This window comes from Gossypium raimondii, chromosome 10, assembly GCF_025698545.1.
Source record: "Gossypium raimondii isolate GPD5lz chromosome 10, ASM2569854v1, whole genome shotgun sequence".
Taxonomy (NCBI): Eukaryota; Viridiplantae; Streptophyta; class Magnoliopsida; order Malvales; family Malvaceae; genus Gossypium; species Gossypium raimondii.
Genome location: NC_068574.1, coordinates 10,448,186 through 10,459,898, shown reverse-complemented (window position 1 = coordinate 10,459,898; position 11,713 = coordinate 10,448,186). Strand labels below are relative to the sequence as shown.

Below are 11,713 nucleotides of genomic sequence, written 5' to 3'. Positions count from 1 at the left end.
CATGATGACTGTGTCATCCTCAAATTAGATTTTAAAATTCACCTCTTAATTTTAATTGCTCTCTCCCAATCATAATTTCATTAGTTTCTCGTTGTTGAAATAAATGATAAAATCAATGCTTTGATGTATCCATCAAACTAACCCAAGAAAATTTACCAAAAATACAAAAAAAAAAAGATACCTATCATTAGCCTCATTAAATTATTAAAAGCAGCATTGATTCCTTCTTCAAGGATTTCTACATCATTTCACAATTACGTATACTACTCTGTCCACCATTGGTTCAAAACCTGGACTATAATTTTAAACATTAAGAAAAAAATGATTATAGTGAGTATGAATCTTTGGATTAATACGGCAAACACAATAAATCATGAAATTGACCTGAATCAATTTTTATTCATTTATATCATTTTATTTTTAATTTTTTAACAATATATATATACTCCTTACTAATAAATAAAAATAAAATATTTATTACACTGAATATATTTTGTTAGAATTGTGTCACCCAAATTTTTGTTAAAAAATAAAATATAATGACAAAATAAAAGAATCTGTGTAGGGTTTAAAGATATAATTTTTTAGAGGTACGGATCACGTTGCACAAGTAGAATTCGTATATAACGTCGAAACTCCTCTTGCATCATTCGTTTTTCAATATTAATGAATTTCTTTTTCTCTGCGCGTGATTTTTCCCCGTAAAGGTTTCACATTTAGTTTTAACATATCTAATTATTAATAAATAGATTTGCTTGATATTTTCTAGCCCTATATCTAGTCAGATGTTTGAATGGCATTATTTATATCATCCTTGTTTTCTTTCCTCTCTTCAAACTAAACTTTAAAGGTATGTTCTCTTGACATCCTTGTCCGGTCGTATATATTGTGCTTCTTTTTTATGCGTTTCTTTTGTTGTTTGTTGTTAGTCCATAGTGAAAACCAAGGGAGGGGATGGGCAACCTATTTTGTTGTGTCCAAGTAGACCAATCAACCGTAGCGATAAAGGAAAGATTTGGCAAGTTTGATGAAGTTCTAGAGCCAGGATGCCATTGTTTACCTTGGTGTATTGGGAGCCAGCTTGCCGGCCATCTCACTCTGCGTTTACAGCAGCTTGATGTGCGTTGTGAGACCAAGACTAAGGTTTGCAACCATCAAATCCTCGCTTTATACCATTTATGTTGGTTAGACTCAAAAAATTGTTGGTGCAGGACAATGTATTTGTCAACGTTGTGGCATCCATACAGTATCGTGCCCTGGCTGAGAAGGCTAATGATGCTTTCTACAAACTTAGCAACCCCAGGACTCAAATTCAAGCCTATGTTTTTGATGGTCTCACAAACAGCTATCTTATTGCTTTAATATCCTTCTTTAATTTGTTGCCAAATGGTAACTTGGATTTTCTTCTTTACCTTTTTTTTTTTTTTCTTATTCTGTAGTTATTAGGGCAAGTGTTCCAAAGCTGGATTTGGATGATGCTTTTGAGCAAAAGAATGATATTGCTAAAGCTGTTGAAGATGAGCTTGAAAAGGTAATTCAAACTATCAACTTCTTTATTCTCCAAACGGCTTGTGAGCCTGTACAATCTTGACCTCCGTATAAAATTTTTTGATGGGATATTTGATGATTTGTGATTAATAGGCTATGTCTGCTTATGGATATGAGATTGTCCAGACCCTCATTGTTGATATAGAACCAGATGAACACGTGAAAAGGGCCATGAACGAGATTAATGCTGGTGAGTTTATTTCTAAATCAAACATAAGCAAATCATTATAAAGCTCTTATTGTGACATCTAATTGTTCCAAAAATTTTGATTTGATCAATGATTAATTATTGGTAAGAGTTTTGATATATATGACAGCTGCAAGGATGAGAGTTGCAGCAAACGAGAAAGCAGAGGCGGAGAAGATTATACAGATAAAGAGAGCAGAGGGAGAGGCGGAATCAAAGTATCTGTCAGGAGTGGGGATTGCAAGGCAACGACAGGCGATTGTGGACGGTCTAAGGGACAGTGTGCTTGGGTTCTCAGTCAATGTTCCAGGGACAACGGCTAAGGATGTTTTGGATATGGTCCTTATTACCCAGTATTTTGATACCATGAAAGAAATTGGAGCTGCCTCTAAATCTTCATCCGTCTTTATCCCTCATGGACCTGGTGCTGTTCGAGACATTGCCACCCAGATTCGAGATGGCCTGCTTCAGGCATCTCACCATCATGAATAAAGGGTCAGACCCAAACTCAATTGTAATAAAGTCTTAATACCAGGATACGGTTTAGTGTGTTTGAGTGAAATCTATATTTAGTCTCTCTGCTTAGAAATATGAAATGTAATTTGCTATCTAAAGTTAATGAAAGTGAACTTTTCCATTTATGGTTTATGATTTAGAGAATTTTCTCTTCTTTTTTCCCCAGCATACAAACAACAATGTTAAACAATTTCCCAGGAAACTAGCAGGATTTTCCAGGAATTTCACAATGCTAAAACAAGATAGTAGATCAATGCTACAGGTAAAGCAATAAGCATGCCAAATATCACCCTGGAAACAAACAACAACCAAATCCTCATCAGTCAAATGGATCCAAATCAAAACAATATGAATTGAAATGTTGATTGCCCTGCGCTTAGTATATCCGGATGAAATTCGAATTCTTTGGCGAAAACAAATGGAACTACTCCTGGAGGAAGAGCTGCCTGGAATATGTAGATTTGGGGGTATCAATGTTTAGCTTTTTCATCCCTTTGAAAAATCAAGATTAATGGAACAGTTACTAACCTGCACGATTCCCACTCTTAATAATCTGCCCGAAGTCCCAAGGCAGCTGAGGATGCAGCAATTAGAGCTGGACCAGCCATGAATTTCATGACCATGGCTACTGCTGTCATTCGTATACCACATGCTATTCTGCTACGCTGTGATGCCATAAATAGACCTATATTAAGTGGGAAGAGCTGGGGTTAGGATCAATGACCGTGTTCAGTAACTGTAACAGGTACTCTCACTTCCGCACGCACACACAGTCAGGTCTATCATATGTGGAAGTCCTGGGTTCGAGCATAAAGAGGCGCACTTTTGAGAAATATAACCTTGAGAGAAGTGAGAGTACTCAAAGAGAGCAATTCTTGATTGTAATGTACAGGCAGTCGTTACAGTCACATAAGCAATCCTATTACGGTCAACTGTGATGGATATGGACAAAAGCGAGAACTAAAACTGTAATCCTACCTAAACTGATCATTGACATACCAAGTCCTCCGCTAGCTAATATTGATAATGAATTCTGAATAATGGCAGGGAATTTTATTTCCCACCTACAGAAGATAATCCATTTTCAGCAAAGTTGAAGCAAATTTACAGTCACGAAATAATCTTTATCAAAGATGAACATCGTGTTGTTTGGCTTAATATTTTATGTAATCTAACCTGAATCGAATGCCTGCCTAAATGAGACCCAGCCAAGCTGCATGAGTGTTGGGATTTGCCACCAGCTTCTTTTCCACAGTCTAGAAAATGAGCATAATCTTGGATTTGCTTGCTCTGGTTTCTGCCTCTTCTTCTCCTCTTTCCCTTGTCCTTCCGTGTCCTCTTATTTCAACAAAGATTAAATAGTGATATATGTCGATAGAACATTCATATAATTGTATGAACTTGATGCTGGATAATATATATCGGTATAGTTTATGAAATTGATCCATGTTTAGATTTCATGCAAAGTTAAAAAAGTTTACCTATGTCTTCTGAAGTTGGTGTAATCTCAGAGGCTGGCTTTGCAGCATTGAACTCGAACATGAACAACAGTAAATTATACCAAATCAAGCTTTGAAGAACAACAATCTGAGCCAGTAATCCGGCCGGTTCATCACCATACATGGCCTTCAACAACGGTATCCCCAAGATCAAAGTGTTAGGCAAGGTCGATAACGAGAAGCCAGTTATGATCACTACACCAAAACAGGTTTTTAGCGGCGTTTTTTTTTGCCTTTAGCGGCGCTTTTTAGCGCCGCTAATACTTTTAGCGGCACTTTCACAAGTGCTGCAAAAAACGCCGCTGTTGACAACGTCGCTAACATTTGCGGCGTCCGCTAATACTTTTAGCGGCACTTTCACAAGCGCTGCAAAAAACGCCGCTGTTGACAACGTCGCTAACATTTGCGGCGTTTTTAGAAACAAACGCCGCTAAAGGCAAGGACCTTTAGCGGCGCTTTTCCCAAAAACGCCGCTAAAGGTCAGGATCTTTAGCGGCGCTTTTATTACAATTGCCGCTGAAGATCATGACCTTTAGCAGCGCCTTTTCCACAGACGCCACTATGAAGAATGTCCTTTAGCGACGCTTTTTTACAAACGCCGCTAAAAACATGACTTTTAAAAAAAATTAATTTAATAATATTTATTTCCATCATAAATATTATATTATGTTTTATTTTTGAAATTTAAACTTTAAACTATATACTTTTAAGGATAAAAAATATTAAATTAAAATTTCTATTAAAATTTGAACTTAAAGCTAAATATAAAAATTAATGAATTTAAATTAAGAAAATTAAAACAAGATACATTCTATATTAGAATTACATAAGAAAATTGTTTACATTCTATATTAGAATTACATAAGTCTTGTGACCGCATTTAGTATAGTTCCTTAATCTTAAAGATATTTCAGAATACAACAATTTCGCAAAAAAGGGTACAATATTTAATATAAGTGGAACAACAAGCACATTATTTATCATAACCTTCTCCAGGCTCTATACATCCTCCAAGCTGGAAATCCATCTCAATTCTGAAATCTTAAACGTCAAAACTGGTCATCAGTATGCAAACAACGTGGCTGTATAACTTCAGCAATAAGTTATGCTATCATCAAACTATGCCTCAAATCAAAGATATAGGTTACCCATCCACATAGAGAAATGCATGTATCTCATTCTGCCAAATACATTAGACAATTTGTGGTGAGGAGAAACCAAAATAAATCATAAATTGTAAGAACAAATTATGCCTGGACTATATGCTTCTATGCCACCTTAACTAGAAACTATTTCACAGGATTGATTGCCAAATACTCAAGCATACACTTAGACATCAAGTTTTGAACCAAAAAAATTGGAGCCAAGAGAATAGGAACAATAACAAATAATGCAACTCATCGAGACAACAGAAGCAATATATAAGTTTACACACTGACCGAGTTCTGCTCCAATGGAAGGACTTCGAGAAATAAATCAAGAATGTCTCTATTTTCAGAATCATTTACAAATCGTGAAAGCGCCCGGACTGCAAGCGTACGAATTAACGAAACCTTGTCCACCACCCGAAATTTCATTAACTCTATCACCTCATCCCATAGTTCATCGCTCACTTTTGAGTCATCGGCCAACCGTAATATTATCTGTTTATATATATATAATTCCTAAAATTCAAAACGCTCACTTCTGACCAATTTTCTTGGCAAAATAAACGATCATTTATCATAAAATTTTAACATCATGCACTCGCAAGTCAAACTTTTTTATTCATATATGCCGACTAAATTTTAATTCAATTGATGTTAGTATAATTGTCAATCTGTGACTAAATTTTAACATCATGCACTCGCAAGTCCCATTACATCTACCATAAACATAAAACAGTAAAAGGAAGAAACAAAATATTCTTTTCTTATCCTGATAAGTCATAAACAAAAGTTACCAGAAATGTACATTCAAAGTCCAAATAAGCAAAAGGAAAATAATGCAGACCATAGCATACCAAAACTTCATTTTTCCAATTTATCAAAACATTGCCTTATTTTCTAAAAAAAAATTTTGTTGCTGGGTCGTAACTAAGGCGGGAAATGAAAGGCTGATTACATGACTCAAGCTCAATGCAAAATTGTAATTTTGAATTTTATTTTTAAATTCTAATTTTAAATCAAAATAAAAGTTAAATTTTCTCAAGTTTACTTCATTAAACTCATAGCTAATTGTAATTAGCTGAAGTTCAATTCCCAATCTCAAATTCGACTTTTTAATACTTAATAGCAAACAAAGGTACTGGGATATGATCCTCCAAGGACATATCCAAGTCTGAATAACATAGCATATTATAAAAAAAAATATAGATTTTAAACAACTGAACTGAGGACCCAATATAAAGTCCTCAGTTAATCATGGATTTCTAAAGAACTTCAAGGAATAAACATGAAACTAAGATCGAAGCATTGTTTATCTTTTCTATGGCTCTAAACATGAAGGGAATAGTAGCAACCATATTAGTTATTGTAAGGCATGGAAATTGAAGCAAGCATAGAAATTGATGCAAATGAAAAATAGCATCCACATTTACAGGCAAATCAAGAATAACTTATTACTTATAAGGCATCAAAACTGGACAGTTCACATTTTCTTCATTTTTGCACATGCATCCTTTTCTTTGTTATTATTATTTCCATGAGCAACCTACTACTTAAGCATTAGGATAACACAGAATTACATACCATGGCCAAGAAGATGAGCCAGATAATCTTCTGGTTTCTGCAGATACCTTGCAAAAGACAAGGCAGTGCCCACCTTAATTCAAGGATATGGACATCCTTAACTGCCTATAACCTGTAAAGTTTACCAGCTCTCCAGACAGGACCTTCCACCTTAAACTCTGGCTTTCCTTGAGAACCTTGTCTGACGTCAGAAAATAATTCAACAACCAAGTGCTGAAGTACATCCAAAGACTTTGCACCATCAAGAAGTATTATCATGATTATGCTATTAAAGATGTAAACAAATAATTTAGATAACAATTACACCATAATTTTCTTCCAACTGACATATGTACAATAAGCACTAAAATTCCTTCAAAAAATTAGAATAAAATGCTTAAGTATGTTTAAGATTTTCATGGAAAAGTTATAAACTTAAAAAAATTAGTTAAAAAATCAGCTGTCTAAACAAGGTAAAATGGATATGAAAAATAAAACAAAATTTTGGACAGAAATGGAGGAAAAAAGAGGCAGTGAAAATAAATGCCATCCAAGTTAAAACCACTGTTGCCCTCAGAGACTAGAAAGAGAGAGTAAACAATGGCCACAAATTTAGAGAATCACAACAAAGTAACTTACCACCACCAATTACCACTAACTTCATCAGTCCGCCATGGTAATAATCATTATACAGTTCTAGTATTTGTTTGCGTAGATCAATCCCTTTCTCAATAGCATCAACCAGGCTCTTCTTGTTTCCTTCCATTTAAGATAAGGAAAATTCTCATTTTTCATTCCAGTAGACATAAATAAGTTAAAAGTGAACAAATATCAATTGGATGCAGAAACTAGTAGTTAATGGAATAAGCAGATTACCATGTCAACATTGAATCGTTCAATCCCAGCCAGAATCTGTGGTGCTAGAAACAGATCTGCCTGCAAACAAAGTCTATAGGCCATATTTATGAATTATTCAGAACATTTCAAAATAAATAGTTTCAGATATTCCTTATTCTACAGTACATTAGGAGTGAACTTCTAAAAGGGTTTCATAACAAGCAACATAAGATGATATTAGCTAAGGCATAGCCGGCTATGCCTAATTTCCAATTTTTCATATTTGGAATGCAAAGGCATATATAATTTCAACTTAGATATAGGTATAACAGGGAGTAAATCTATCTAATTCACTAACAGTATAAGCTATTAAAAAACAAAGCAAGTAATACATAATTCCACAAATTTTCAACTAAACTCAATAGATTAAATTGAAATATATATATATATTATAATCTCGCATTTCCAGATTAAATTCTAAATGTTAAAGCACCTTGAGTTTAGAAAAGTCCAAATTCAGAAAACTTCAAATAAATAAAAAAAATGATAATCTAAACCAGAAATCCAATGTCGATGAAGAAATTCAAACCTAAAAATTCTACACATGAAAGTAGCTTGAGTCTAGAAAAGTCCAGATTGGTAAAAGGAAATTACATTACATTTGAAAAGAAACTGAGAACGCCGGAAACCCTTAACGAGGAGAATAGATAAAAAAATATAAGGTTGGTAAAAGGTTTTAGGTTTTGGCAATTAATTATAGATCTGATTGAGGGGTTTTAATAAACCCTGATTTAGAAAGGGTAAGGAGAGGAGAGGAGGAGATTACGACGAGGGATTGAATGAGAGGGGAGCTGGTTTGAAGAAGAAGGTTGAAGGCGAGTTCGTTGTTTCTTGTTTGGATCAGAGGAAAATCAGAAAGGAAGGAGGGATATTTTTAGGGGGAAAAATTAGGGGTTTCAGGGGAAAATTTAGGGATAAAACCGGGCCATTTTTTTTAAAGGCCGCTATTGCTTACCTTTAGCGGTGTTTTTCATAAAAGCGCCACAAAAAAATTCATCTTGAACAAAACTAATCCGTTTTGCTATGTTATGCTAAAAGGGGCTTTTTTTTAAAGTAAAATTATTTTGTGGCGTTTTTTTATAAAAACGCAGCTATTGCTTACCTTTAGCGGCGTTTTTCATAAAAGCGCCGCAAAAAAATTCATTTTGATCAAAACTACGCCGTTTTGCTATGCTATGCTAAAAGGGGGCTTTTTTTAAAGTAAAATTATTTTGTGGCGTTTTTTATAAAAACGCCGCTATTGCTTACCTTTAGCGGCGTTTTTCATAAAAGCGCCGCAAAAAAAATTCATTTTGAACAAAACTACGCCGTTTTGCTATGCTATGCTAAAGGGGGCTTTTTTTAAAGTAAAATTATTTTGTGGCATTTTTTATAAAAACGCCGCTATTGCTTACCTTTAGCGGTGTTTTTCATAAAAGCGCCGCAAAAAAAATTCATTTTGATCAAAACTACGCCGTTTTGCTATGCTATGCTAAAAGGGGGCTTTTTTTTTAAAGTAAAATTATTTTGTATGCTTTTATAAAACGCATTATTACTACCTTTAGCGGCGTTTTTCATAAAAGCGCCGCAAAAAAAATTCATTTTGATCAAAACTACGCCGTTTTGCTATTCTAAAAATTTTTTATTTTGTTTTTTATAAATTGATTTATTTTTTTATTTTTTTCTTATAATTTGGTCCTCTCCAAAATAAATAATTATACCTAAATATCCATATCAATCTATTACTTTTTTAAACTTATTTATTAATTCTATTTAAACTAATATTTAAATATATCAAATGGTTTAGATTAAATTTTTTTTAAATATAAAAGCATTAATTAATTGTATAAAATTTTATCATTTAACAAATCTCAAGTAAACCCTAAATTAACCATTCAATACATATAAAGTCTATCTATTATATATCTCTTAAATAATTTAAACTATACTCATAATTTCAATATATTTGATTTATTATTATCTCTTTTACAATTATATAAGAACATATTTAAAATGTAAATTAAAAAAATAATTAATCTAAACTCAAAACCTTAACTCGACCCCTAAATCCCTAAACCTTAAATCCCTAACTCTTAACCCCTAACATCTAACCCCTAAACCCCTAACCCCTAAACCTTAAATCCCAACACTTAAACCATAATCCCTATTTCATAATCCCTAAATTCATATTCCCTGAACCTTAAAATATGAACTCCTAAACCGGCCTTAAATATTAAATTAATCACATACCTTAAACTAAAAACCCTAAACAAATTTATTATTATCTCTTTTACAATTATATAAGAACATATTTAAAATATAAATTAAAAAAATAATTAATCTAAACCCAAAACCCTAACTCGACCCCTAAATCCCTAACTTTTAACCCCTAGCACGTCTAACCCCTAAACCCCTAAACCTTAAATTCCAACCCCTAATCCATAATCCCTAATCCATAATCTCTAAACCCATACTCCCTAAACCGACCTTAAATCTTAGATAAATCATATACCCTAAACAAAAACCCTAAACAAATTTATTATTATCTCTTTTTCAATTATTTTAAATAATAGTATTTTAATTTTTCCATGTGTTTTGTTTCAAATTATTTCTACGTGTCATTATTTTTTTGGCCGCTAAATCCCCGAAAGCTCACAAAACGGCGTCGTTTGGCTTATGTTTTTTTGCGGCGCTTTCTTAAAAACGCCGCTAAAGCCCCGAAAGCTCATAAAACGGCATCGTTGGGCTTAGGTTTTTTTGCGGCGCTTTTTCAAAAACGCCGCTAAAGCCCTGAACATTAGCGGCGCTTTCTTAAAAACGCCGTTAAATCCCCAAAAGCTCAGAAAACGGCGTCGTTGGGCTTAGGTTTTTTGCGGCGCTTTTTGGAAAACGCCGCTAATGCTTATTATCAGCGGCGTTTTCCATAAAGCGCCGCTAATGATTGATATTTATCGGCGTTTTTTATCTAAACGCCGCTAAAAACCTGTTTTGGTGTAGTGGATAGACGGCTAACCGCCCCGAGATCGGAGTTGTCCAACGGCAATCAAAACAACGAAGGCGAATACTTTCTGAAGAAAGTCGGCAAGTATGAGTTTGATGTTCATCTTGTGAAGGTTGCTTCCTGAGATCACTTGGAAAGACAGTAGTGGGATTGAGAATTTAGCTACGAACTTGTTTATGCCTGCACATTGTTGTGGTGTAAAAAGCTTCCACCATTTACGGAAATGTAAGCCAAAATCAAGGCGAAGTATAAAGGAACAGTGGCTGCAAAAACATGGTAGATATCTGCCGGAGAAATCATGGTAAACTAGTTATTATTGAACGATTTTTTTTTTCTTTTAAAATGTACTGCTTTGATCGTATAACCTTAGTAAAGACAACCGCTATTCACATTCTCATTGAGTAAAATTACTTAAGAAATAATTCTTTTGGAGATTTAATGGGTAAAGTGAAAAGAGAAAGAATCAAAGTGTAAATATTAAGACATAAATTTGTCATTGTGTCATTTAATTTTTCAATAATTCACTTTATTGAACAAGATAGGCACTATACATAAAGCCCTGACTTGATAGCTTACAGTGTACAAGGCTTGAGAAGTCAAAATGCTCAAGACGAAGAATAATAAAACACTATTTAACACGATATAAAAACTAGTACAAGTCACAACAAGAAACAAAACACTTAACAACACAAAAACTCTACATGGACGTGTTTGATCACTCCACACTGGCTCTACTATAATCTTTCACTCATGAAATAAAATAAAATGAGAACATACATTACCAACTTTATACCTCTACATATCTTTTTCTTTAAACATATCCCAACCTAAAGATTGATGAATTCGTAAGCACCCCTTCATAAAATTAGGCTCATTCTTCACTACACCCTTTTCTTTCCCTCCTCCATCAATCAATATCTAATTAAGTTTTCCCCATTTTCTCTTTCATTATCTCCACCTACAACATGAATATATTCCTCTACCTTTCCTAACTTCTTTCTTCGATCAACAAATCCACTTGATTTAGTATCCGATAGCAATAGAGACATGAATATATTGTGCTTTGTATTTTGGGAGAATATCTAATGCACTATCAGTGCATAAATCACATGCACCATCAATTAATAATAACATAACAATTAGAGGTGCTCATAGGTTGGACCAATATAAGGTATCTAGATCAATTTTTCAAGCTCGGGCTCCATTCAAAAAACGGGCTTACTTTTTTTCCCAAGCTTGACCCAATTTATGAAAGGTAAATCTAGGCTCGACTCACCCTACCCATATTTGTTATTTTAGATTAATTTTTATTTTAAAAAATATTTTTTAAAAAACAATGCGATAAATGCACTAAAAAAATACTAAAATAAAGGTTTCT

The 11,713-nt window shown here is 33.7% G+C and overlaps 1 protein-coding gene, 1 long non-coding RNA gene and 1 pseudogene across 3 annotated transcripts; 1 reads left to right on the top strand and 2 right to left on the bottom strand.

Annotated features, from left to right (window-relative positions):
• Positions 1-778: 778 nt before the first annotated feature.
• On the top strand, positions 779-2,372 carry LOC105777594 (hypersensitive-induced response protein-like protein 1). 2 transcript variants are annotated; one of them, XM_052621899.1, is made up of 6 exons: positions 779-850; positions 930-1,143; positions 1,212-1,332; positions 1,440-1,531; positions 1,642-1,738; positions 1,866-2,372. In XM_052621899.1, exons 2-6 carry the CDS (start codon positions 955-957, stop codon positions 2,225-2,227), a joined length of 861 nt encoding a protein of 286 aa, XP_052477859.1. In that variant the 5' UTR covers positions 779-850; positions 930-954; the 3' UTR covers positions 2,228-2,372. The 2 variants fall into 2 exon arrangements, with proteins under 2 accessions (XP_052477859.1, XP_012456393.1); XM_012600939.2 differs by lacking the exon at positions 779-850 and having other exon boundaries at positions 857-1,143.
• Positions 2,346-10,635, bottom strand: LOC105775256 (auxin efflux carrier component 1a-like; annotated as a pseudogene).
• On the bottom strand, positions 4,545-8,269 carry LOC105777595 (uncharacterized). The gene is made up of 4 exons (XR_008189835.1): positions 7,955-8,269; positions 7,335-7,407; positions 6,480-7,217; positions 4,545-5,393 (listed from the first exon to the last, which is right to left on the bottom strand). It is a non-coding gene; the product is annotated as an uncharacterized LOC105777595 (long non-coding RNA).
• Positions 10,636-11,713: the final 1,078 nt, after the last annotated feature.

Bases quoted from the DNA above. Each gene is read 5' to 3' on its own strand.
- LOC105777594 (XM_052621899.1), top strand. From the start codon at position 955: ATGGGCAACCTATTTTGTTGTGTCCAAGTAGACCAATCAACCGTAGCG. The intron at 1,144-1,211 runs GTTTGCAACCAT...TTGTTGGTGCAG, and splicing joins GTTGTGAGACCAAGACTAAG to GACAATGTATTTGTCAACGT. The intron at 1,532-1,641 runs GTAATTCAAACT...TGTGATTAATAG, and splicing joins TTGAAGATGAGCTTGAAAAG to GCTATGTCTGCTTATGGATA.